General features: G+C 44.1%; 1 protein-coding gene across 8 annotated transcripts in view; it reads right to left on the bottom strand.

Annotated features, from left to right (window-relative positions):
• Positions 1-2,309: 2,309 nt before the first annotated feature.
• LOC123773757 (zinc finger and SCAN domain-containing protein 23) overlaps positions 2,310-26,736 on the bottom strand; it is a 36,890-nt gene continuing 12,463 nt past the window's right edge. For 5 of the 8 annotated variants that reach the window (XM_045767682.2, XM_045767681.2, XM_045767683.2 and 2 more), the window contains exons 2-8: positions 26,321-26,422; positions 22,184-22,369; positions 18,938-19,145; positions 16,138-16,388; positions 12,709-12,963; positions 5,261-5,464; positions 2,310-3,660 (exon numbers count right to left, since the gene is read on the bottom strand). In XM_045767682.2, coding sequence (XP_045623638.1) covers positions 3,394-3,660; positions 5,261-5,464; positions 12,709-12,963; positions 16,138-16,388; positions 18,938-19,145; positions 22,184-22,369; positions 26,321-26,401 — 1,452 coding nt within the window. In that variant the 5' untranslated portion in view covers positions 26,402-26,422 and the 3' untranslated portion in view covers positions 2,310-3,393. The remainder of the gene's footprint in view (positions 3,661-5,260; positions 5,465-12,708; positions 12,964-16,137; positions 16,389-18,937; positions 19,146-22,183; positions 22,370-26,320; positions 26,423-26,736) is intronic. The other 3 variants (XM_069312339.1, XM_069312337.1, XM_069312338.1) reach the window with 1 other exon arrangement.

Genomic DNA, 26,736 nt, shown 5'->3' with positions numbered 1-26,736 from the left:
GGGTGGGATAAGGTTGTTTGCCATGCATATTTTGCCACCAAATAGCATTCTGCATACAACATTTACTGTATTTGTGGCTTTTACCAAGTGGACAGGAAAAAATACAGCTCACAGTGTAGCTAACAGGTACGTTTTTGGGCAAGAAATTTGGTTACTCCTTCTCCCACAGCCCTGATGTTTCCAGAGACAGGACTAGGCAGTCAAAGCAGTTTAACATGGCTACTGGTCCAATATCTTTTCAAGCATACCTGTCAGGTCATACTGGTGCAATGAAGACACTGAAGAATACTCAATACAGCCAAAAATGACCTCAAGATGGCACATATCTACTATAATATACTTGAAGCTCTTCCAAGCACTACCTGGAACCAAAGAATGATCTTGCTAACCATTCGCACCAGGTGGTAATACACATGTACCTACATGTTAGCTGTGTACTCTTAAACTGCCTACCTCACATTTCACCTGACAAGAACTACCTATAAACGCAGTGAAAAGCAAGACCAAAGGGAGGGAAGCAACAATGCATCTCGCACAAAAAGGAATTCTTTTGTTGCTCAAAAGATTTATTTCTGCATTATACCATATTTTAGGCTGGCTTCTATTTTGGCAAGAGTACTGGAAGGATAGGATTACCAACAAAAAAAAATGGATTGATCTTACCTGTGTTGCAGAGATACAAGATGAAACCGAGAGGTGAAAAAAGGTGATAAACTCCAAGGAGGCCCACACTTCCACCTGACCAGATCATTATTTTGAATAAAGCCAAGAGCAACACATTGGTAGCATAGGTGAGAAAATACTTCAAGGCAAGGGGTCCAGGAATGCAAAAGTAAGGTTCAGCCTCCAACCCCTCTCCCTGATCCGAGTCTTGAAGTCGGTACAGGACAAAGGAGAACCGTTTCAGATCATGAGCCCAAGCTGAGCCTGACCACACTGCACAGCAACTGGGAGAATATGGCCTTACTACAAGGTGCACTTTTGAATTTTGGCACAGTGCATGCTTTCTGCATTTCCAAAGAGACCTGGTCATGCACTGGGCCGTGGGGATGTTGCACCCTGAAATCATCGCAAGGTAAGGTACCAGGTTACATAGATTTAAAATCAAATACTCTGATGAAGGGTCACAGAAAGACTGGAATACCCCCAGCTGCGTACTTCGTATGTTGAAATAAACTATCGTTGTCTGGCTTTTTTAAGTGTATTATGCTAATAATGAAATAATAACTATGTGGATGTAATGGAGTATACCGTAACACACAAAAAAAAATCTTGCTAGCATTTTCTGGTTATCTAACTACTCAAGTGCCGTTATCCTCACAAATGTCACCATGTGCATGAGGAAATCATCACTAGAAAAATCAGTCATAATTCCATGATATGTATACTGTACCAGTGAGTTTATATGGTTACCTCAACTCTCTATGGTTGAAGTTAAGTATACCACGTCAACCAATCATCTGAATATAATAATAATAATAAACTACAAAAGGCCTATCAACCCTGATGAGGGAGCTCATATTATATTATATTATAAATATAAATATATAAATATATATATATATATATATATATATATATATATATATATATATATATATATATATATATATATATATATATTATATATATAATTAAAGAAATTGAGAGCCCAAGTAGGTTCTTGCACATGGAAAAGACAAATATTAATTGGGGCACCTGAAGAGCAGAACTTTGAACAGAAGAAATAACTGCTAACCCACACATGAGAACCATCCATTAATACCACATATTAACAGCCCAGACCCCAACAAAACATGTTTCTAAGGGTAGAACACAAGTTACTTAACTGAACGTTTGGACCGTCAGACTGAAGTGCTTTCAGAAACAGTCAGGAGGAATGTGCAGGGGTAAAGGTACCCTGTGGATGTTGCCACTAGTAGTGGTTGGGGAAAAGTGGCTGGCAGACCATTCCTTGGTGGTTTCTTTAATGCCGTCAGGTTCTTTAATGCCGCTTGGAAGAGCTTCAGGTGTAGTCGAATAAGCCTTCTGGAGGTAATTTCAGTAGTGCCAGTGTGGAATGTCAACTTGGCCAGACAATGTGTAGTCCTGTTCATAAGGAACAGCATGACCTTGCCAAAGGGACGAGCCAAGCTCAGAAAGTGAACTTTTTCCGGTTCCTGGAACAGAACTATTTTCACCGTGTTAAATTGTGACCACGGCCTGGTCAGAGGCCGGGCACTGGGGACCTTGACCCCCCAGAATCACCGCACAGTAACCATATAAAGTTAAATTTTGCTCTATTTGTGGAGGTTTCAAAAATGAATCCCTTATGCTGAGGGCCATATACATATGGATTTACTTGGAAACATAGGCATGTATGCAAGGTATTAATATGGTACAAAAATTTATACAAGAAAAATAAAATATAATACAGTGCTTACACAAACACATCCAGCTCAAAACTGTGACTAAGCACACTTTGAGACTACTCTTGAAATGTTAAACAATGCATATTAATGCTGCCTTACATTACTGACTTGTGCTTTCACAGTTCAAAACACCAAGTAATTTCACACTGGATGCATGCATTTGAGATCAGATGAAGCATATAAACAATTCTTAAAAAATAAGACCCTCTTCAAAGTCCGGTTGAGGAGACGAGGCAACATCCCAACCAAATTAAAATGCAAATATATTTTAATGTCGGAATAATTAAAATTGATAGCTAATTATAGGTTTACATACAGGTAGACTATAAGGTTTAAATACAGAAGAATGGCTTCTAGGAGAAACCTCACAAAATTATTTCATCATTTTGAATGTTAAGTGCAACAGAGATAAAAAGAACTGTGAGCATTACTTAAAAAAATTTAATATTTAAATAATTAATATTTAACAAAAACCTCTTAGGTATTGTATATGACGAATAATAATTAGTGTGACGTGGACAGTCTTCAATTAAAAGTGAGGCGGCAACTAACCAGGTCAACTGAGGGTATGTAAACACCAAATGACAAAATATTAAACAAGTTGGTCTCAAGAGTGAATACCAGAATACTGGCTTCATTAAGTCAAACTAACATTTTAAATGATTTATGTCAATGTTATCTTTTATAATTAATCATAATAAAAAGTATAAATTATAAATTAATAGAATGTATTATGTCTGAGTGAACATATTGCATGCCACTAGTCATCAATATATATATGATATCAAACCACACATCTGTACAGAGCTAATGCATCGGCTCTCACCATTTTTGACTCACTTACCCAATCAATTTTGACAAGTATTAAAACTTTGTTTTATTCGAAGAAACTGACTAAAAAATGAACGACATCAAAGTAGTAGTACATGTTTGCCAAAGATCTCTCAACATGTCACTAATATGGCAGAACACTTAAGAGTGGCTAATGTTTATAGTTCCTTTTATGGAACCGCAAGCCACATTTCTGCTTGAAGCTCTTACCACAGGTTTCACAAGAAAAGGCTTTGAAGTCTGAATGGCACCGCATGTGGTCTGTCAGACCTTCCTTACGGGTAAATGCACGACCACATATGTCACAGGCATAGGGTTTCTCCCCCGTGTGAATACGTTCGTGCTGCTTCAGGTAGTCTTTCCTCGAGAAGCACTTGTGGCAATATTGGCACATAAACGGACGGTCACCGGTGTGAGTCTGGTATAAGAAAAAGAAGAGATAAGTTTATTATTTTGTGAGACTGAGATAAGGAAAGTATAGGGTGAAAAACTAGCAAGAAAGCAAGGTCTATTGATGAAGTTGAGCATTTTACATGGTGGGTAAAGTTGAGAGATTACAAGCAATTCTTTACCAGTATTCAGGGGATTAATGTGTTCTTCACCAGTATTCAGGGGATTAATGTGTTCTTCACCAGTATTCAGGGGATTAATGTATTCTTTACCAGTATTCAGGGGATCAATGTAAATAAAATCAAACAGTAACCTCATTGCCCCTCAGGACTATGAATGATATGTTCCAGCACTGAGAACACCTAGGCGAGTACTCATGTATGATGTACGCTGAATGTGAACCACATATTTAAAACTAATAGCAGTTGGCAAAAAGGCTAACATGGTACTGTACTAATATATCAACTAGATGATTTTAGCCAACACAAGGAGGTATACCTGGTTCCTATGGCATTACCTGCTACAATACAAGCCACACTTTTTGTAATTTTCTTAAAAAGCAAGAATGCTTCTTCCTAACTATGTAGATAAATTAAAATACTAGCTAAGGTACCAGACATTGTTTGGACAAACAACTGGGAGACATATCTACCTGACCCTTAAAGGTACCGTCGTGTACATCTTGGAATTGGTCCCCTTACCACTAGTTGCTTTTTTCCATTGCATGCATGGCATGTATGCCTCATTTCCTTTGTGCCAATGCTTGCCTAGGCCTTTTGGTGTTTGGTGAGGGGGATTGGTTTATGTGAGTGCTCCAGTGCAGGTGTATCAGTAGTGCTTGCACTCCCTCCATCCTTCTTTACCTTCTCTTTATTAATTGCTATATTCCTTGCAAGATCACATCCTGTCACATACTACACCAGTTTGTTGTTGCAGTAATTGATGGGGATTTACCTGCCACCCTTGCTTGTAATTCTACCCATTTAATTGTAACTATCTTACATTTTTCTAAATAAATGTAGTGCTTCTTAACACAACTGGGATATCTTGGTTTTGCCTGGTGCGTAGTGATTCTGGATTAGTGATTCCAAGCACAAATCTGAGGAAGGAAAGGGTGCATGCTGAGCTTGTCACTCATGCATGCTCCTTTAAATGGATGCCTTGACAGGCTAAGCTGACCTACTATTTTGTCTGTGTTGTATTCTCTGTTGCCTGGCTTATAGGTTCTTGTGAACTGCATGTGCCAGCCAGGTTTCCTTTGCATTATTTACATGCTTTTCTTCCTTAATTTAGCCTGCCTTCCTCCATGTCCTATTTAGACACACATACTTCATGACATACCTCTATTCTTAATTTTCTTTTATGTCATATTTCATATGAAAATTATTCTTAAAATCAAGATTCATTGATCAATTCTGTTGTCCTGAAATCTCAATAGCCTTTAGAAATGTTGTATTTCCCTGGTTGCTTGAAGTCCATAAACATTCATGAAGGCGTAAACACTCCAGCTTCCCTTTCTGCAGGAGCCTCACACTGACTGATCTAGTGTCAAGGCTTAGGGAACCTACAGTAACTGAACAAAGATTAATGAAATGGGTACACAAATGACAACTTAATTTGAGTCTTACCTTGATATGATTGGCAAGGTTATCACGTCGTGTGAAGGACTGGCCACAGAGGGGACAAACAAATGGCTTTTTTTGTTCTCTATCACCATTTCTTTCTTCATCCCCAGCTAATGAAGACGTTCTGGACATAACTTCCCCATAGCTACCAGGACCAATAATGAACTGTGTTCCATCCTCACTTAAATCAACTTGTAATAGTTCAGTCTAAAAAAAAAAATAAAAAAATAAAAATTATTAACAGTAGAGAATAAAAATGAAAATAACATGCCAGGAAGCGATAAACATCAAGCCCCACATTAGAAATGGTTAAGGTCACAGCAATTGTGTTCACCCTGGATCTTCACCCTGGAAGATCCTGTTCACCCTGAAACAGTTTCAGATGTAACAATACTTTATTTTCAGACTTTTCCACCTTCTAATGTGTGGTTTTAGTTTTTTATTTACTGTATCTTGGTACAAAGCATAAAAAATACAGAAAAAATAATGAGTGCATTCCCTCTTCAATAAAACCAATTAAAAAACCCAGCATTGAATGTAATGAAATGCCATTTTCTGGGGGAGACCTGGAGGCTTCCCGGAGCTATCCAAGCTGATATGTAACTATTAGCTTTCTGGCATCAGTCAAAGTGGAGTTCTTGCCATCCAGGGACCACGAGCCAGAACTTGGCCCCCTCAGAGAGGCACGAGGAGCAATGGCCTAAAGAAACCCCCGTGTGGTTGGAAGCATTCTATGTCTGCCATCGACCGAGTCTGGGCACCCAGAAAGGTAGGCGCCCCAAACAAACCCCTATTCTGGTGTAAATATTGCTACCAAAAGCCGAACAAGTGGACAGAACTCCCCAAATAAAAACTAGCAAACTAGCCTGACGTCATCACGTCTCCGCGCCACCGTCTGCGCTACCCCCCCCCTTCCCAGGAGGGGGGAAGGGGGAGCCCCAGACCCTTGTGCCGGCGATCGAATCAGCAGTTCTTAGGCAGGATGTAAAAAACATGCGAAAACACCACCGACCAGAGGGAAAGAGGGATGCCAGGGAGCCTCCGGGTCTCACCCAGAAAATGATGTTTCATTACATTCAACACTGATTTTCCGAGGGGAGCCCCGTCGGCTCCACGGAGCTACCTCACCAAAGATAAGGAAAAGAAGCAAGGACACGGGAGGCGGACACCACATGCCCTAACTCAAAAACAGGACAACTGGCCAAATCAAAGGACCCTGCAGACGACCCAGTAGACCCGAACCCCGGAACAGGAAGGAAGGAAGGAAGGGGACCCGGGAAATCCAAAGTGTGCCCATAGCCACAGAGGCCAAGATGCACCGAGAACAGCAGAAAGCCGCAACAGAAAACAACACATGATGCATCCCCGGCCCAACCAACCAAGCATCAACAACCCAAGGATCCCTCTGGAAAACAGCAGACCCATTCATCGCCAGAAAAGAAGGAGACTGCTGTAAACGAACAAACCTGAAACAATGGTAGGTTTGTTCGTTTTATGTTACGACAAACCGAGGAGAAGAGAGAAAAAAGCGCACCCAGTCCAACGACCAGAACGGAGGTGAAAACGCGCGAGACAGCTTGCTGACTGGGGCAAAAGTAACACCGAACGCAAGCTGGAGCGACTCCACCAGCACCGCACAATACAAGGCGACAGTATCCGGCATAAGATGACAGGTCTGGAACAACCACGAGAGGAAGAACAAGATAACCCTATCAGAAACCGAAATATACCGGTTTATATATATATATATATAAAGTGATAGGAACCAGAAGGACCGCCAGGAACTGCAGACCGCCGCTGAGATGAAGCATGCAGGTGGGAGACCAACAATGAAGCCACCTGCACCCCATACAAGTGAGGATAGACTCTAGACAGAAACCCCAGGCGCAAAGACTCGAGGAGAACGAACGAACCGGCATCGTACCGAGCTGGACCGATCTGCAGAAAGAGGCAAGGCCGCAGGAACTCGCTTGGGCTCGGACACCAAGCAAGCAGCGCCTAAAACCAAGGCTGGGCCGGGCACCAAGGAGCGTCACCCCCCGAACGTGAACTTCCAGGAGAGCCAACCCCGAGAACACAGCAGATGAGTCACCTGAAGCGACCAGCCCCAAAGAGTGAAGGATCACATGGAACCCCCTCGATTCAGGCAAAGAACCACCGGGGAACAGTCCGAATGGAACCAGATCGTTTATCTGCGAGTGACGCGAATCCCCTGGAGCGACATCCACACAGCCGCAAACACCCGCACTGTACTGTGAGCCCAACGGGAGGACTGACCTCACTGTCCCTGGCAGGCCTAGTGAGCACCGGTCACAAAGCCCCAGCCAAGAGACAACGCGTCAGTGAACACAGAGTGTCAGCGCCAAGGCACTGAACCCCGAAAAAACCCAGAGGAAGCTGGCGACACAGCAACCGACACAAAGCCCCCGAAGACCGAACCCAGCAGTCGCAAGAAAGGTGGACGAGACGTCCCTGAAGGAAACAGAACAGCCGACGAAACCACACCCGACCCGGCGAGTAGACCATCATGGCAAAATTCAGGCCCCCGCACAACCCTTGAGCAACTGCCGCGTGACCCAGGAGCCCCTGAGGAGCAGACGAAGGCTGGAACGCAGGCATAGCAGAGCCACCAGAGGACGAGAGAGGGAAGCGGTTCGAGCATCCCACACAAGACCCAGCCAAGACTGAACCTGATAGGGAACCAGATGGGACGTCCGCTAGGGCACCAGGAACCTGGTGAGCTGGGAAGAACCAATCCCTGATGAGCAGACACGCAGACCAGCTGGAAGCCCATACCAGCCAGTCATCGAGGAAGGCCAGAAGCCGAACACCTAACAGATGCAAGTGGGCCACCACGACCCAAGTAAGGTATGTGAGAACGCAAGGTGCCAGAACCAAGCTGAATGGAAGGCAACGAAAGCAGGAACCTAGAAGCCCCACAACAAAACCGAGCCAGTCCCTGAACCTTGGATGAATCGGGACATGCCAATACGCATCCACAAGGCCCAGGGACACCATCCAAGCTCCCGGCTCCAACAAAGACGAACCTGGGGCTGAGGAGCCATCCAAAGGAGAGGCAATAAACCCACAGGTGCAGATGGGACAAGTCCAGAATGAACCAGAGCTCGGCGCAGTCCCGTTCCGGGACCGCAAACAGGCAGGAACCTACCTGAGAGACAAGGTCGACGTGACCATGCCCAAGCGAACCCATGCCAAGACAACTCGACAGATTGCACGAGAAGAGGCCTGCCCCACCAGTCCTGAACACCCCGAAGGAGGAGCCACCCAACGCCACTACAGGCTGCACAAAACGACCTGAAGTGCCTATAATCACGTGGCCAGGTGCGAGGAAACAGAATGAGCATCTTCCCCCATTGCCCTGTCAATGGGACGAACTGCGAAAGGGCCGACGTACCAGATGAGAACCGAAGCGGCGCAAAGGGTGATATCCGCGCTGACCAGAAAAGACGGAACCGAAGGCTGCTCTAGCCCCGAATCTAGCACCACCTGCCTACCACGACGGGAAGAACCCTGAGCCCTACCTTGAGGTTACCTTGAGGTGCTTCCGGGGCTTAGCGTCCCCGCGGCCCGGTCGTCGACCAGGTCTCCTGGTTGCCGGACTGATCAACCAGGCTGTTGGACGCGGCTGCTCGCAGCCTGACGTACGAGTCACAGCCTGGTTGATCAGGTATCCTTTGGAGGTGCTTATCCAGTTCTCTCTTAACACTGTGAGGGGTCGGCCAGTTATGCCCCTTATGTGTAGTGGAAGCGTGTTGAACAGTCTCGGACCTCTGATGTTGATAGAGTTCTCTCTCAGAGTACTAGTTGCACCTCTGTTTTTCAACGGGGGTATTCTGCACATCCTGCCATGTCTTCTGGTCTCATGTGATGTTATTTCTGTGTGCAGGTTTGGGACCAGCCCCTCTAATATTTTCCACGTGTAAATTATTATGTACCTCTCCCGCCTGCGCTCAAGGGAGTACAGTTTTAGGCTCTTTAGTCGGTCCCAGTAGTTTAGATGTTTTACTGAGTGGATTCTAGCAGTAAAGGATCTCTGCACGCTCTCCAGTTCAGTAATTTCTCCAGCTTTGAAAGGTGCTGTCATTGTGCAGCAGTACTCCACTCTAGAGAGCACAAGCGTTTTGAAAAGTATCATCATCGGTATAGCATCTCTAGTGTGAAAAGTTCTTGTTATCCAACCTGTCATTTTTCTTGCAGTTGTGACGGCTACTTTATTGTGTTCTTTAAAGGTAAGGTCTTCCAACATGAGTACACCCAGATCCTTTACATTGCCTTTTCGTTCTATGTTATGATTTGCCTGAGTTTTGTACGTGGTTTCCGTTTTTATATTTTCATTTTTTCCACAGCGCATGAGCTGGAACTTATCTTCGTTAAACACCATATTATTTTCTGTAGCCCATAGAAAGACCTGATCTACATCTGACTGGAGGTTCGCCGTGTCCTCTATGTTGCCTACTCTCATGAAGATCCTAGTGTCATCGACCCATCTGAGAAAGGTGATTGGTCGTGCCCTGGCACGACCCATCTGAGAAAGCCCCCTATGAGCCTTCTGGAGGACCAACAAGTCCAACAACTAGCTGAAGCCGCCTGTAGAGATTGCACAACCGCAGACTCCACAAACAGGAAGCTGATGGGTCGTGCCCTGGCACGACCCATCTGAGAAAGCCCCCTATGAGCCTTCTGGAGGACAAACAAGTCCAACAACTAGTTGAAGCCGCCTGTAGAGATTGCACAACCGCAGACTCCACAAACAGCAACGGACAAAAAAGGGGAAGACAACCTAAGAACCAGGGCTCCAAGCAGATTCCAAGGAAGAAGCAAGCACTGCCTGCCAACATACGAAGCGAGAAGCAAAAACCGCGAAACCACATCTCACAGAAGCGGCACGAACAGTTACAACAATGCAGACCACTTAGGGCAACACACTAGACCCAGAGACAGTCCCAAGCGCCTCTACACCCAATGCAAGCCTAACTGAGGACAGCTCGAGGAGGGAGAAGAAACGCAGAGCCGAAGCCAGCAGGCCACATGTACAGAATTCACTTGCGACCAAGGCAGCCTAAAGGGAAGGGACCAACCCATGAAGCTGCATCACACCAACATCCGGCGGAAGGCAGGTTCAAACAAACAAGCATGTAGATGCTCAAAGTCGGCCCCAAGACACTCAGGCGCGCAGGACCGACAGAACGAGTGCCAAGCCTCCAACAAGAAGAGCTGGCTGTCTGCTAACCAGGACGACTCCGGAACTTCATAACGAACCCAGTACGGACACAAAGATCCAGACACGAAGGCACGTGGATCCATCATGAAAGCACAACCTAGGTTGTGCAGGAGGAAAGGCACAAGGGTTAGCTGCACCTCCATGAGAAGGGACGCGGGAAGCCGAAAACCTCCGAACCTCTAGAAGGACGGACTGAAGAACCCACGGGAACACTGAACCGAACCCGGGGAGTAGATGCCAAATCCAATTTGTACGAGGAGGAAGCAAGAGAGAACCCCTCTCCGTGTAACTCCAAGCCCCGCTCCGAGGGTACAGAAACCCAGATGGGATCCATCGGGGCCCAAGGCCCCAAGTCAACCCCTCCCCGGGAACCTCACGCCGAGGACCCAGAGCCGAGCCATCCCCCAAAAACCCCAGCCTCGCAAGAAAAAGCCGGGGCAGCCAAAAAACACCAACGAAGGGGGGGGCACTGGAAAGACCCATACGCATCAGCAGGAGGAACTGGCTTGAATGCCTCTGCCGCCACCCCGGAAGGGGACTCCCGCGAAACCTCCGAAACCTCCCAAGTCTCAACATCAACTAGACCCTGCCCCGCCTCCAAACCCACCGATGGGTCGGAGCCGGGAGCCAGGGAGAGGTTATCTTGAGGTTATGACCGGATGCACAACAGAAGAGAAAGGAAAGGTGGAAGGTACCAAGGCGAAGCGACTCCCACCCCCTAGTCCGGGTCCCTAAAACCAAAACAGGGCAGTCTTGGGTCATCTGGGGAAGCAACCAACCCATCGCATTGCAGCAAAAGAACCTAGCACATAACACAGCTACTGCTTGCCCCCCTCAGATCAAGATCAGTAGCGAGGGTGAACTGGAGCACACACCAAAAACAACGTCGCATGACTCGGGGTCAAAAGAACCACCGACCCAACAGGCAGCATGGCAGAGGCACAACCGGTGAATGTCACTCTGAGACAAGGGGACAGAGCAACCATCAACCTCACACAAAGCAAGAGGGGGGACTTGAAAGTCACATCCATCGGACCACGGAGCCCCCACAGGGTTTCCCAGGGCCCTAAGCCTTGGTAACACGTTAAAGGAAGCCTAGGCAGGGTACTGCAAACCGGCGCCCAAAACTACCAAGCAAACTTCTAAAAGCTGAACCCCCCGGGACATGTCCACTCACAGGGTCTAGCAAGAGGTACCACCAAGAACACAGAATTGTCTGTCGAAAGACCCCAAAGATAGATAGGAGGCAACCAATCAAGGGCAGACCCCCCTACCAGGCAGGATAACAAAAGGAAAACCCCACAAGAGGTCAACGTACCCAGGCGGAACAGAGCCAGCTGCTATAAGAGGTGAGAACTAGCTGTACAGTACCCTACGAAAATTACAGTACTAGTGATGAAAACTACCTCCTACCCACAGGCAAACGAGGGCAACAAAACCCCAGTTGACTCCAAGGGTGGCCATATACTGAGCATTAAAAGACACAGCGGAGGTAAATCCCAAGGTGACTTGTGGAAGGTGGCCCCAAGCCCCAAGGGCAGTATTTACAGGGCACCTACGGAAGGAAACCCTAGGCACCTGCAGCCCGAATACCATAGAATATTACTCCTGGCTCACACACCACCTGTAGAGACAGACCACACCACAAAGCACAGAAACAAACCAAAGTAGGAGCCAGAGGCACCTGACCTGCCAATATCAAATCAGCCAAAAACTGCCGGTTGGATCGCCGTCATGAGGGTCTGGGGCTCCCCCTTCCCCCTCCCTGGGAGGGGGGGGGGGGGCGGCGACGTGATGATGACATGCTAGTTTGGTAGTTTTCATTTGGGGAGTTTTATCCACTAGTTTGGCTTTCGATAGCAATATTTTCACCAGAATAGGGGTTTGTTTTGGGGCGCCAACTTTTCTGGGTGCCAGACCCAGTCAATGGCAGACAGAATGCTTCCAACCACACAGGGGGTTTCTATAGGCCATTGCTCCTCGTGCCTCTCTGAGGAGGCCAGGTTCTGGCTTGTGGTCCGCGGTAGGAGAGAACACCATGCACTTTGATGCCAGAAAGCTAATAGTTACATATCAGCCTGGATATCTCCAGGGAGCCAATGGGGGGCTCTCCCCAGAAAAAAATTATGAAAATATACTGTACATCATATAGTTAACACATATATACAAATATTTAGGATATGGGCGGAAAATAAAAATCATTACATACCGTTGATATGTCAGAGTTGGGGAGCGAGGAGTTGGATTGTTCAAAGGCATCAACATCGGAGAGTACATCATGACTCATCGGAGACAGAGGTTTCCCCTCACCTAAACCTGCTTCATCATCATCTTCCTCTTCCTCCTCCTCCTCCTCCTCCTCTTCCTCTTCATCGTGTTCTTCATCTCCTGACATACCTTCTCCAGCCACACCTTCATCCTCTTCTGGGTCTTCTTCAACTTTGATGTATTCTGGACGCTCATTCTTAAAATCACATCGGATATGTTAAAATATAAATAAAAATTCAAACTAAATGTGGTTTGAATGCATAAATATAACCGCGGTGTTTATAATCTTCTACAGCATGTTAGCATATTTCGAGATAAAAAGTATATTACGAATTGTAAGAGAATTTCTGCTAGGAAGGAAGGATTGATTAATCTTAGACTCTCCTAGTGCATACAATCTTTACCATTTAATAATTTTTTATTATTGTAAACACACATTTAAAAAAATTATGAAAAAAAGTGCTGTGGACTTATATAGAGCATAGCAAAAAGAGCAAAAAAGAAATTGACTTGCAAGCAATTTATAGTCTAACACAAAGTCTACGCAAAAGCAATGCAACACAAGCAGACGACACAACAAAACCACAGTTCTCAACATAAAAGCAAGAAAGATTGGAGAATCATCTAGAAGATCGTGTCTCCGGATGTCAGTGAGAGAGAGAGAGAGCGCCCTAGGATAACTCTGCATGCAGGCAATGATGATGAAGGATTGCAAGCCAAACTGGAATTGGCCACATGGGGCCAAGAGTGAGCACGGCCACATAGGGCCCAAGAGTGAGCACGGCCACAGAGGGCCCAAGAGTGAACACGGCCACATAGGGCCCAAGAGTGAGCACGGCCACATAGGGCCCAAGAGTGAACACGGCCACATAGGGCCCAAGAGTGAACACGGCCACATAGGGCCCAAGAGTGAACACGGCCACATAGGGCCCAAGAGTGAACACGGCCACATAGGGCCCAAGAGTGAACACGGCCACATAGGGCCCAAGAGTGAACACGGCCACATAGGGCCCAAGAGTGAACACGGCCACATAGGGCCCAAGAGTGAACACGGCCACATAGGGCCCAAGAGTGAACATGACCACATAGCCAAGAGTAAACATGGCCACATACGGTCAAGAGTGAACAGCTCCTAAGTTCATATGTACTACCCACAAAGAAAAGAAACAGTTTTGAAGAAAAAATGTCAAAAGTTTCAGCTGCAGTTGCCAGATCACCCTGACTTGAGATGGCTAAGTGGCACCGTAAGCTTCACAAGTTAACAGCTTTATAAACCCAGCCATTCACCAAGAAAGGTTGGCCCAACGCTCGACAGATAGAAGAGCTATAAAAAAATCACCGACAGGTATAGGCCTAAGCCAGGCATAAGGCATGAGAAACTTTATCATGCCTTACCTTCTTTACTCATGAAAGTAAGGCATGATTACTTTCACTGCTCACTTTCACTTTCATGAATACTTTCTCATGCCATACAGACTTCCTCAGCAAGTCAACTTAAAATGTGATGGGTCAACTCTTTTTTGCCACCTGCGTTTATCAATTAATGTATGGGCTTGAGGATGTGCTGAAGGTCCATGGAATTACTGTACTCAACATACTGCCGTGGTGTTTTGTAAGCAACAAGATCATTCATCATTAATTACCTGAATCAATGCAGTTCTATCTACAATTCTAAATGATAAACCTTGGTGTTAAAGAAAGCCGTCTGAAACCAAGAAACCCCTCTTCAACATGCCACAGGTAGAAATGCAAATTGTCTACAATAAAAGGGGCAACCAAGCCCACGTGAATACACAAAAACTGGAGAACAGCTACAAACGTTTACCGAATATATACCAAATCATTGCAAAAATTGTGGAGTAGGAGACTTGTGTGGAACACCTGGCAAGAATCTCGGAGATAAATTAACACTCAATATACAGCCAATGTCACTTCATATGTTCACAGGCTCATACAGACCTGTGTAACAAATGTACATAGTTTACATGATAAGAGCCACAGAGATTCTACAGGAAAGAGATGGTTGCATTGACTGTGTCCATCTGCAACTAATAAAGGCTTATGGACAGAATCCCAAACAAAAGGTTGTTTTTGGTAACTGGAACATACTGGCAGGGTGACAGGGAGACTTCTGACATGAATGAAAAATGATCTAACTGACAGAAAGATGAGGGCAGTAATCAGAGGCAATGTATCTGACTGGAGGAGTGTGCTCATGTTAGAAGCTCATGTAACCATATATATTTCAGTCGAAAACCAAGGAGAATGTCAGGTTTTTGAGCAGGTTAGGTCAGAATAGATTGGGTTCCTATTCCTGGTCAGCCCCTTTCTATCAGGGGTGAGTTGGGAAACATGTCATTACTAGCATATTCTATAAGGAGGCTCCCCCCCCTCCCCCCTACCTTTTCCAGGCTACCAGAAGGGGGTCCAAAGGGAAATGTTGCTTCACTTGCAACTCCTGCACTATGATAAAAACTAAATATCAAAACAGAAACTACACATAAAATGCAGTTAAATCACACAACACAAAGAAAATGCAATACAGTCTAAAATATTTTGGAGAGTATCATATCAGAAGACCTTATTTTCACAAGAACACAATAAAGCAGCTGTCACAACTGCAAGAAAACAGACAGATGCCAGACCAATGATGGTACTTTTATACAGTGGGGCAATATTGTTGCACACTAACAGCCCCATTCAAAGCTGGATAAGTTGCTGACCTGGAGAGCGTGCAGAGAACTTTTGCTGCCCAAATCCATTCAGTAAACATCTAAATTATTGGGAACATATTCTCTAGGGAGCAGGCAAGAAATACATAAGTTTAACTTGGAAAAATATTAATGACCGTTTCCAAATCTGCAAACAAAACTAACCCATGAGACCAGGAGGCGTAATAGGTGCACCAAGAGAGAATTTTATCAACATTAAAGGGACCAAGACTTTTCAACACTCTCTAAATATAAGGAGCATAACTGACTTCTCAAGCGTTCAAAAAGAGAACTTTTGAAACACGTCCAAAGGATACCTGATTAGATGGTCTATGATTCTTGTCAGATTGTAAGCAGCAGCATCTAGCAATTTGGTTGACTAGACCACCAACCAGGAAGCCTGGTTAGAGACCATCAATGGGGACACTTGGTTTCCAGAACCGACAAGAGGTAGAGAGAACCGAGAAGTTTGAAATATCTCCATAGCACCAACATGAATCACCCGGGATCATTTGAAAACATCCCACAGCTGTGCCGGTGCGGAATGGCAACCTGGCCTCACAGCCTAATCCTGTCTGCAGGAGAACTGTGTGTTTGTCTAAAGACTGCACTAAAAGAAAAATGTCCTACTCATTATTGCACTAGAAAAAGCTCCTAACCTTTATCTTATCTGTATTGTTTATAGGTGGATCATCACTGTTGTGACTGCTGGCTGCTGGACTTGGTGATCTAGGGACCTCACCTGGCTCCATTGTCCCAACACCTACAGCTTTGTTGTCATCTTCCTTCTTTATTCTCTTGAGCTCTGGCATGCCTGATGCCCGGTTACGTTGTCGGGAACGGTTAGGAGTTGGAGGTCCAAGATCAGGTCGCAACGTCAACTTTGGAGGGTCATCTTTCCTGTTTGATTCTGAAGATACATTAAGAAGTTGATTATTATTTAATCCAGTAGAGATGAGAACTTAATTTAGTTGACCAAATATAAATATTTAGAAATAATATCAAGATAGTATTTTATTTGCATGTGAGTAACACAGTATCTTAAAAAGTTTTGAAGGGCTAAAAACCACTAGCCCCTTGAAAATACATAGCATCGCACCTTATGGCATGACGCTAGTCAAATTCAGGCTTAAGTGGAGGCCCTGCTTGCCACAACTACAAGAGCAAACTAAAGAAAACAACTCTAGGAGAAAACATGAAACCTTCTCAAAGACCAAGCCTGAAATTCAATATCCTCGGAGAATGACAGGCTATGGTGACCACTGGTGCTCACAATTAGTTCCAGGGAAGTGGAACCCCTGAAACAAAGCCAAAGTGGATAGTAAGATCAGATACACAAAAACAAATTGGGAACTATGCAGTGCAGCAAACACTAAACCATGAAATCCCATGCACAAATAAGTCTTTGGGATGACCAATCTAGGTAATGTATAGAGTAAAAACATTGCTTCTCTCTCACGATGACATTTTGGTCTGCCCTGGACCAGTATCAAATTGTGCGTGTAATGCATGTGTAATTGGCCCATGTTTACAAATCCTGTGAAATTGTTCACACTACCACAAATTCCTCCAAACAGCATTCAAATTGCAGGAGGAGTCATCAAGGAAGTCACTGATAACCTGTCCAGTGAGCTCAACATCTGGTTTTTGGATGACGGTACTCTAGCTGGCTCCCCAGACTCCCTCCTGGATGACATAAGAATAATTCAGGAGCAAGGAGCAAGTCTAGGCCTCACCCTGAACTCTTCCAAGTGCGAAATAACTTCCACCAACCAGCGCATAATGGAGTGAATAAAGGTTGTTTTGCCCGATATTCATATAACCAACCCCGAGGACAGTACACTTCTAGCAGCTCCTCTTGGAAGGAATGCCATCAACAAGGTCCTTGGTAAGAAGATCTCTGACCTGAAGCGGATGAATGAGACAACTGAAAACATCGATGTTTATGATGCACTTTACCTCATCACCAGATACTTGTTCCTCCCCAGGCTGACCTACTTTCTTAGATGTTCGCCATCTTTCAATACGTAATATTAAATTAGAAGAGCACGACAGCCTGCTGAAATCAATGCTAGAAAAAGCCCTCAACCTTTCCCTCAGTGACTCACAGTGGAAACAGGCCTCCCTTCCTATCAGACTCGGGAAGCCTCGGCGGTCGCACAGCAACACAAATTGCTGTACCAGCGTTCCTATCCTCTTCAGTGGCATCTGACAACTTGGTGAAAGAAAACCTACCTGAGTACCTAGGCCAACAGGCAGGGGTACATGATCTCAGTTTTACAGACTGCACCACCAAATGGGTCTCTGTTGCAGGACCAGCACCCCAACCACCACCTTCTGAAGCCCATAAGCAATCCAGCTGGGCTCGCCCCATTGTCGACCAAAATGCTGCGACATGCCTGGAAGCTGCGACAACACCACATGACACTGCCCGACTTAAAGAGCTGTAGCAGCTCCCCATGCAGGCGACTTCCTATTGGCAACCCCAATGTCAGCAACTAGCATTCGTCTCACACCTCAGGCCCTCCGAATTGCTGTGGCTCTCCGCCTCACTGCCCCAATCCACACCGAACACAGGTGTATTTGTGGTGAGGCAGAGGCCGACAGGTACGGACGGCATGGCTTTCTCTGCCATAGGACAGGAGAATGGTATGCAAGACATGGCGAGGTTAATGACATTATTAAGAGAACCCTTATCACAGCATGTTGTCCAGCAGAGATATAGCCCCGTTACCTAATGCCCCGCAACTCTGATGAGCCTGTCCGTCACCCAGACGGGATCACGTTGAACCCCTGGAAGAATGGTAGACAGTTGGTGTGGGACTACACTTGCATTTCAACTTTAGCCAACACCTGTTGACTTTAGTGCTGCACAGGCAGGAAGTGCTGCCAATCACCAGGAAGCAGCCAAGTCACATATATACAGAGATCTTGATCACCACTACAATTTTGTCCCCATTGACTCAGACACACTTGGTGCCTGGGGTAAAAGTGCTGCTAGTTTTTTGAAGGAGCTGGGGGTCCAAGCTAATTGAAACAACTAGAGACCCTAGAGTCGCCAGTTCTCTCTTTCAGTGCTTTCGTGTGGTGATCCAGAGAGGAAATGCTCACTGCATCCATGGTTCCTGCCCGCCATCTGAGGAGCTGGAGGAGCTCTACAACCTGTAACAAGTAGCCTTGTACCCTGCATGTAACCAATGTTGTAACCCTTTTTGTGCAATGAAATTTTTTAATAAAGTGAGATATATATACACACATACAAAAAGAATAGGAGTGGTAGGAGAAGAAAATATCAAAGTGTTCAGTGAGGATCCACAAGGTCTTCTCCAAGTACTCTTATTTTCTTCTCCGAGGCTATGGGTCCCTACAATTGCACCAGTGGTGGTACCCCCTTTTAGGTTAAAAAAAAATAATAATAATATCTTTTGTTAACTTCACATGTACAGTATTTCAACTTACCCGGTGGCCTTTTGCGCTTTCCACGCAGATGTAAAGGTGCCAAAAGTGTGGGCGGATGTGAGCGTGGGACGGATGGAACAGAAGGCACAATAGGGGTGGAAGAGGAGCCGCGGGGTGAGTCATCAGGTACTGCCAAGCCCTTCACCTGAAGACCTTCTGCTGTACGTAGCAAAGAGCCCAATTCACTCTGAGGTACATGTACTTCTCCCTGAAATAAAACAATATATTTGTTACACAAAGCACAAAGGTTGGCAAATACAATCTTTGCAATTATTAATTTAGTGAAGCCTTCCAACCTGTCAACCTGTTTTAACATCTTAATACATGCTCCCACAGGTGTGAAAAGCAGGTTTCTTCCAGAATGTGTGTTATCTTGAGGTTATCTTGAGATGATTTCGGGGCTTTAGTGTCCCCGCGGCCCGGTCTTCGACCAGGCCTCCACCCTCAGGAAGCAGCCCGTGACAGCTGACTAACTCCCAGGTACCTATTTACTGCTAGGTAACAGGGGCATTCAGGGTGAAAGAAACTTTGCCCATTTGTTTCTGCCTCGTGCGGGAATCGAACCCGCGCCACAGAATTACGAGTCCTGCGCGCTATCCACCAGGCTACGAGGCCATTACCATCAATGAAATGATAATTGTACATTCTCTAACACCAGCTGCACCACCACCTAGGGGTAAGAATAGGGCAGAGAAAGATGACCTAAGAAACTAACCAAGTAAAGTGGTTTGGCACTGACTGGAACTGACAACAATAAACACGTGTAGGCGAGACGGGCAGCAATGACGTCACCAACCAAACATGACAAATTGGTACAAACATCCTGGGCACAGCTGCAGAAGCTGCTCGCAATGACAAAGACAGGATATGCATTCTACCCATCAAGCCAAATGCTTTCAAACTGAAGCAAAGCAAAGAAGAGCCAGGCAAGTAACCTTACAACTTTCTGAGAATGTGAACATAAAGCCACCAGTAATCCACCTCCCAGGACTAAACAAGAGGAACTTAGCTCCCTGTCGATGAAATCGAGATTAACTACTGCCAATGCCACACTGAAGATGTGAGAAACTTACTTCTAATCAAACACTGGGCCCCTGCAGTATAACTGCCACTTCCACACATAAAATATGGTATTGCCTGCCAGCCAAGCGAAAAAGGTAACCTAGCATAACACTGTATTGCAACCAGTGAGTGGAACTGAATGCAAGGCAGAAAATAGGAGTAATCACAAGCAGCCTCTTAATGTGGCTCAGGTTTTTGGATAACTTCCTTTTGCGCACACATTGTTTCAATCAGCATTGTAGACTATGTACTTGTGTTAGCCCCTGTTTGCTTGCTGTCAATTCCCTGTGTGCGGTTGTGAGAGACTGGCAGCGAGAGACTTGTGTGTGAAGTATCTAGCCCAGGTTTACTGCCATCTGTAGAGATCAGTCTCTACCATCTTCAGGCTGCATCTAGTCATAGGTATGACTAATTGTTCCAGATGATTCTGGCTCGGGCATTTTCCATCACTTGTCTGTGAATCTGGTTAACCATGACATGGCTTTTTACACTGTACTTTTATGCCTAACATCTCTGAATCTTATAGGACAACTCTGATGATGCCTCTTACGTTATCTGGTCATGACATCTTGTCTTGGCCGTTTCTGAAACTTGACCGAGCATTTTGCTACCTCAATCTTTCTACGGCTTCACTGGAATCTGTATGCCGATCATGACATTGTGCTACACGTTCCGTCTTCTTCTCACTTCAGGGTTTCATAATTCTTTTAGGATTTGTTTAGATAAGCTCTCTCTATCCTCCTTTCACTTCTTGTGCCTCTAGTGAATACTACCAAGTAGTATTGTGTTTCTAGGGTACTACCAAGAAACATATGCCAAGAACCAAGAAATAAACAATAAACAGTAAGCTATCAGGCTACATTATGCAGTATTGCCATGCCTTGAATCAATTGTAAACAACAGAGAAATTATAGAAGACAACAGTAGGTCCCAAAACCTTTACCACAGACCATAATATGAAGAAAAAGTCCATGTGACAATACAAGTGCACTAGGTACATGCTAACCTTTACCTGTCTATGCCACAAGCAAAACAAAATAAAGCTCCACTATGCCAATGAAGAATGTTGACTTGCTCTGACTGCATAGGCCTGTCTCTGAGGGAAGCAAGATCTTGCCTGAGGAAGGAACTGAAGGGGAGTTCCTCAGAAAGGGAAATGTTTTACACACATATATATTTTTAAATATAAATAAACTTTAATACTGTATATATTATTTTGGGTTTTGGTGATGGAGGGGTGGGTGAGTATGAACAAAGAGGTGCAGAGACGGTTTATATGGGTGGGTGGATGTATTGTGGATTTGATAATATATTGAGTGAGCGATGGTATTTGCAAAGGTGGGTTGTGAGAGCTGGAATGTGAGTAAGCAAGAGCATGCAAGGGTGTGAGAGAGGGTGTTGGAGAGCCATATATAGGTGTTGGGGGCAAGTGAGGAGGTGTGGAAAATGTGAGGTTGGTGGGTGGAAAATATGAAGTGGGGGTGTTCACATATGGAGTTCAAATAAGGTGTTGCGAGGCGGTGATGACATGGGTATTTTGTGTGTGTGGATGGGTTGTGTTTGTAGGTGGGTGGTGTTCAAGTGTGGCAGGATCTGAGGACAGAGGTAGGTGTGGTTGAGCTTGGAGAGTAGTGGCGGGATGATATTGTGGGTATGCACAAAGGTAGTGGCATCAGTAGTGGGCAGGTATGGATTTAGTTGGAAGTTGGAGCAGAAAGTTGAGAGTGTTGTTTTGGGTGTGATGAGATAGTCTGGGGATGAAAGGGACTGATGAATATGTGGGGCTGTTGCAGCACTCGGTGCATAGTGGTAGTGGTAGTGGTAGTGGTAGTGGTAGTGGTGGTGGTGGTGGTGGTGGTGATGGTGATGGTGGTGGTGGTGGTGGTGGTGGTGGTGGTGGTGGTGGAGGGGGATCAGTTTGCAATACACATTATTGTAAAATGTTTAAATACATTAATAGAATATTAGTCTAATAGATGAGGATGTTACAAGGAGAAATACTCTTGGGAGAATTCCATGTCCATTTCCGTTTTTCTAAAATATATTTCCCGAGGCCAACACCACCTAATATCAATACTGTACAAAGCTTAGTTTGATGATCATACATAAGTACTGAAAGTTGTAAGTCTGAATGATGAAGACCAATTTTTTGTAATTGTAAAACAAATTTTTGACTGTACTAACTTTATACATGAAATCCAAGAGAGCTTCCATATCCTTTGTAGACACATCTTTCATGAAGACTATTGGATGCTTGCAAGGATTTTTAGCAAACATTTCCTTGAAGTAATCACTGCATGTTGAGAGGACAAACTTGTGCGCCGGATATAACCTTCCAGCGCATGCCAACGACACATCAACATAAGCCTCCTGAAGCAAGACAATACTAGTTAAGACAGCCTAAAATAAACAATCATATACAATACAGGCAAATACAATGTATATACAGTCAACATTCCTGGAAAATAGAATGCATGTCTAAATTGACACACCAAAGTCAAGGTCATATACAACATATGGGGACACATTCCAGACAAATTAAACAAATGCTACTTCTTCAAATAAAACCCCAAAGTACAGTAGGTTCTCACATAGTGAGAAAGTTCAGGTTATAGATAAAAATATGTTGAGTAAAATACACTTTTTTCTAAGAATCCGCTGTTGTGTTCCGCTCTTGGGGGGAGACCAAACAACAAGGCCCCAACCTCCCCCCCCCCCCCCCAGCTCACTGTAAAGACACTAGGCCTCAGTCAACCTTCATTCACCCCATGACAAGGGAACTGTCAACAGTCTTGCTATGTGACTGGAGAGGAATGACGGTGGATAGTATTCTCAATTCACCACCACAGCTACTGATCCCAGGTCTCCTCTCTCTTCCAGGTCTTCTCTCACGAGTCGAGCCTGGCCTCGGGCCGGGCTTGGGGAGTAGAAGAACTCCCAGAACCCCATCAAGCAGGTATCAAGCAGATCACGAAACGCCAAAAGATCACAAATAACTTACTCAATCTCCCCTTTTTGTCTGCAATTATTTTCCTTGGACCACCTGTATTTAATAATACCAATAGAGCAAATTATTCACAATAGTTATCAACAACAGGAAAGTGCCTTGAGCAACAGCACAAAATTCAAAATGAACTCTGTGAAATTATAGGTCATGTCTAAGTCAACCCGAGAAGCCGGGAATTCATTTCCATTCCATCAATATTTACTTGAGGTGTTACTAGCATGATATGGTTCCCGTTTATGGGGACGACAGATTTATATATTAGACATACATATAGACTTGTATATACAGTATAGTACAGTACTCAGTGTTTTTTGTTAATAAAGTGTACTATATTGAGCTATTCAACACAAAAATACAATTATGAACACTAATTATCAAAGCTACGAACATAAAAACCATCCAACTTAACCATTCAAATCCTCACCTCTAAACCACGAGACAGCAAATTGCATTTCTGGTGTTGATGTGACTCAAGTGACCCCTACACCCAGTGTCTCTATACATGTTTCATAACCACAAAAGCAGGTATTTTATACATTTTTTCTGTTCTCACTTAAAATCACCTGAACTGCACAACGCGCCTGTATGCGCTCGACGGAGGGTGCAAAACGTGCCTCCGGGGTCTTACATTTTTAGTGGATGATTCAAAACTCCTGTGGCTATATGGGGTTATAAGAGGTTGTTCTGGAAACTGGAACATATTGGAGAGGTGACAGATAGGCTTATAACATGGATGAAAAATTTTCTAACTGATAGAAAAATGAGGGCAGTAATCAGAGGCAATGTATCGGACTGGAGAAATGTCACAAGTGGAATACCACAGGATTCAGTTCTTGCACCGTTAATGTCTGCATATATGATCTGCCAGATGGAATACAGAATTATATGAACACGTTTGCTGATGATGCTAAGAAATAGGGAAGATAAGAAACTTAGATGATTGTCATGTCCTTCAAGAAGACCTGGACAAGATAAGTCTATGAAGCACCACTTGGCAAATGGAATTTAATGTGATAAATGCCATGTTATGGAATGAGGAATAGGAGAACACAGACCACACAACCTATAAATTATGTGAGAAATCTTTAAAGAATTTTGATCAAGAAAGAGATCTAGGGGTGGTTCTAGATAAAAAAAAAAAAAACTCACCTGAGGACATTATGTGAGGAGCCTATGCTACACTTTCTAACTTCAGAATTGCTTTTAAATACATGAATAGAGAAATACTAAATAAATTGTTCACGACTTTTGTTAGACCAAAGCGGGAATATACAGTGGTTGAATGGTGCCCATATCTCAAGCAGCACATCAACACACTGGAAAAGGTGGAAAGACATGTCACCAAGTGGCTCCCAGAACTGAAGGACAAGAGCTACGAGGAGAGGTTAGAGGCATTAAATATGCCAAAACTAAAAGACAAGAAAAAGAGGCTTAATAATCACTACATACAAAATAATAACAGGAATCAATAAAATTGATAGGGAAGAATTCCCGAGACCTGGAACTTCGAGAACAAGAGGTCATAGATTTAAATTAACGAAACAAGGCTGCCAGAGAAATATAAGAAAATTCACTTTTATAAACAGAGTGGAAGACAGTTGGAACAAGTTAGGTGAGAAGGTGGTGGAGGCCAAGACCGCCAATAATTTCAAAGCATTATATGACAGAGTGTTGTGAACACGGGACACCATGAGCATAACTCTCGTCCTGTAACTACACTTAGGTAGTTACACTTAGGTAATTACACATGCACAGGGCTAAAAAAATAAACTGCTTTACATATGCATGTGAGGTGAATGCAGGGTTAAAAAGTTGGCAGAGCCTGGTTTATCCAACACATCCTGGGTGAAATGTGGGTTCTGGCTTAGTTAGAAACTGATAATAGATTCCTTTGTGAGATTCCATCTCACAAAGGAATTCTTAATGATATTCACGGAAAATTTCATTTTCTTTTTTTTTGTAGGTAACCACTTATCAGATAATTACTGCAAACAATCTGTCACAGGTGAAATTACCCAAGTGCACAGATCACAGAATTGGTACACCTGTACCAATTTGTGTATCCCTGCGAATACACGATGCAGCTCTTATGTAACCCTAAGAAATCCAAGGAACATGTATTTTCCATTGAACTCATGAAAGAAACCTGCATTTCTGTACATAAATACTATAGTACATCAGTAAATGAAATATGTTGCACAAAGACGACCAGCCAGTTAAGGCTACATAATCATTTATTTGTAATCTACAGTATATACATATTATAAACTGTACTGAATTTAAAAACACTTCTAAACTATCAGTTACTATAACTAAGTGGAGCAATACTAATTATACATAGTGAACACGTATTATCTACCACAGCCAAAATTACTCGTTAAAAATAGATGGTTACAGCCTTGCGATGACCACACCACACTCGGAGGATGGAGAAGCGACGATGTTTCGTCTCTTCTCCATCATCTTGATAATGGTCCAGGGGCCAGATTCACGAAAGCACTTACGCAAACACTTACGAACCTGTACATCTTTTCATAAGCTTTGGCGGCTTTGTTTACAATTATTAAACAGTTAATGAGCTCCGAAACACCAGGAGGCTGTTTATAACAATAACAACAGTTGATTGGGAAGTTTTCATACTTGTAAACTGTTTAATAAATGTAACCAAAGCCGTCAAAGATTGAGGAAAGATGTTCACGTTCGTAAGTGCTTGCGTAAGTGCTTTCGTGAATCTGGCCCCCGGACAGACTGAAACGTCATCGCTTCTCCATCATCTAAGTTGTTGTTTGGTCATCATTTCTTCAGCAACGTTGTGACCACGTTTCTTCAGCCAATGTGACTGGACTTGTGATCCTGTGGTCCCGGGTTCGATCCCGGGCGCCGGCGAGAAACAATGGGCAGTTTCTTTCACCCTATGCCCCTGTTACCTAGCAGTAAAATAGGTACCTGGGTGTTAGTCAGCTGTCACGGGCTGCTTCCTGGGGGTGGAGGCCTGGTCGAGGACCGGGCCACGGGGACACTAAAGCCCCGAAATCATATCAAGATAACCTCAAGATAACGTTATAGTGACTCATCGTCTACATGCAGAGTTGCATTTAATGTAAACAATACTGTACAGTACTGTACTTGTAAACAGTAAGTGTACCAACAAAATATCCAGCCAACTAATTATTTTTCAGTACAGTACATGTATTTGTAAATCAATTTCCTACTTTTGTAAATAATTTCCTACCTTTGTAAATCATTTCCTACTTTTAAAAAATATTTTAAAATATATAAAATGTCTATATACAATTTTTAGCCAACATACAGACCTGTTCCCTGAGGAGGGTGAGGATCTTTGTAAAAATTGTGTTGTGGTTGTTCCATCGCAGTGCCAGGTAGCCCTCCTCCATGCTGTCCTCACGATCTTTTGCCTGAAGAATGTAGTACTGTATTTATAATTTCATTACCTTTCAAATATAGTATGCAATAACAAATGTCCAGCAATTCTCACATCACAGCAAAACGTGCTCTCATACACCGAGATTTAAAAGGTAACAAACGTGACCAAACAAGAGCATTCAAATACATTTAATACAACAAAATCAACTGTCTTTTTATTTCATGTTTAATGTAATTTGTATAAAATGCTTCATTATGAGCCTTGCATGCAACTACAGTATATAGCACAGCATAAAACCATAAGAATAAAGGTAACTGCCAAAGACCTACTGACCCATATGAGGTA

Source organism: Procambarus clarkii, chromosome 72 (assembly GCF_040958095.1).
Source record: "Procambarus clarkii isolate CNS0578487 chromosome 72, FALCON_Pclarkii_2.0, whole genome shotgun sequence".
NCBI classification, from domain to species: Eukaryota; Metazoa; Arthropoda; class Malacostraca; order Decapoda; family Cambaridae; genus Procambarus; species Procambarus clarkii.
This window is presented reverse-complemented; position numbering and strand designations above follow the sequence as displayed.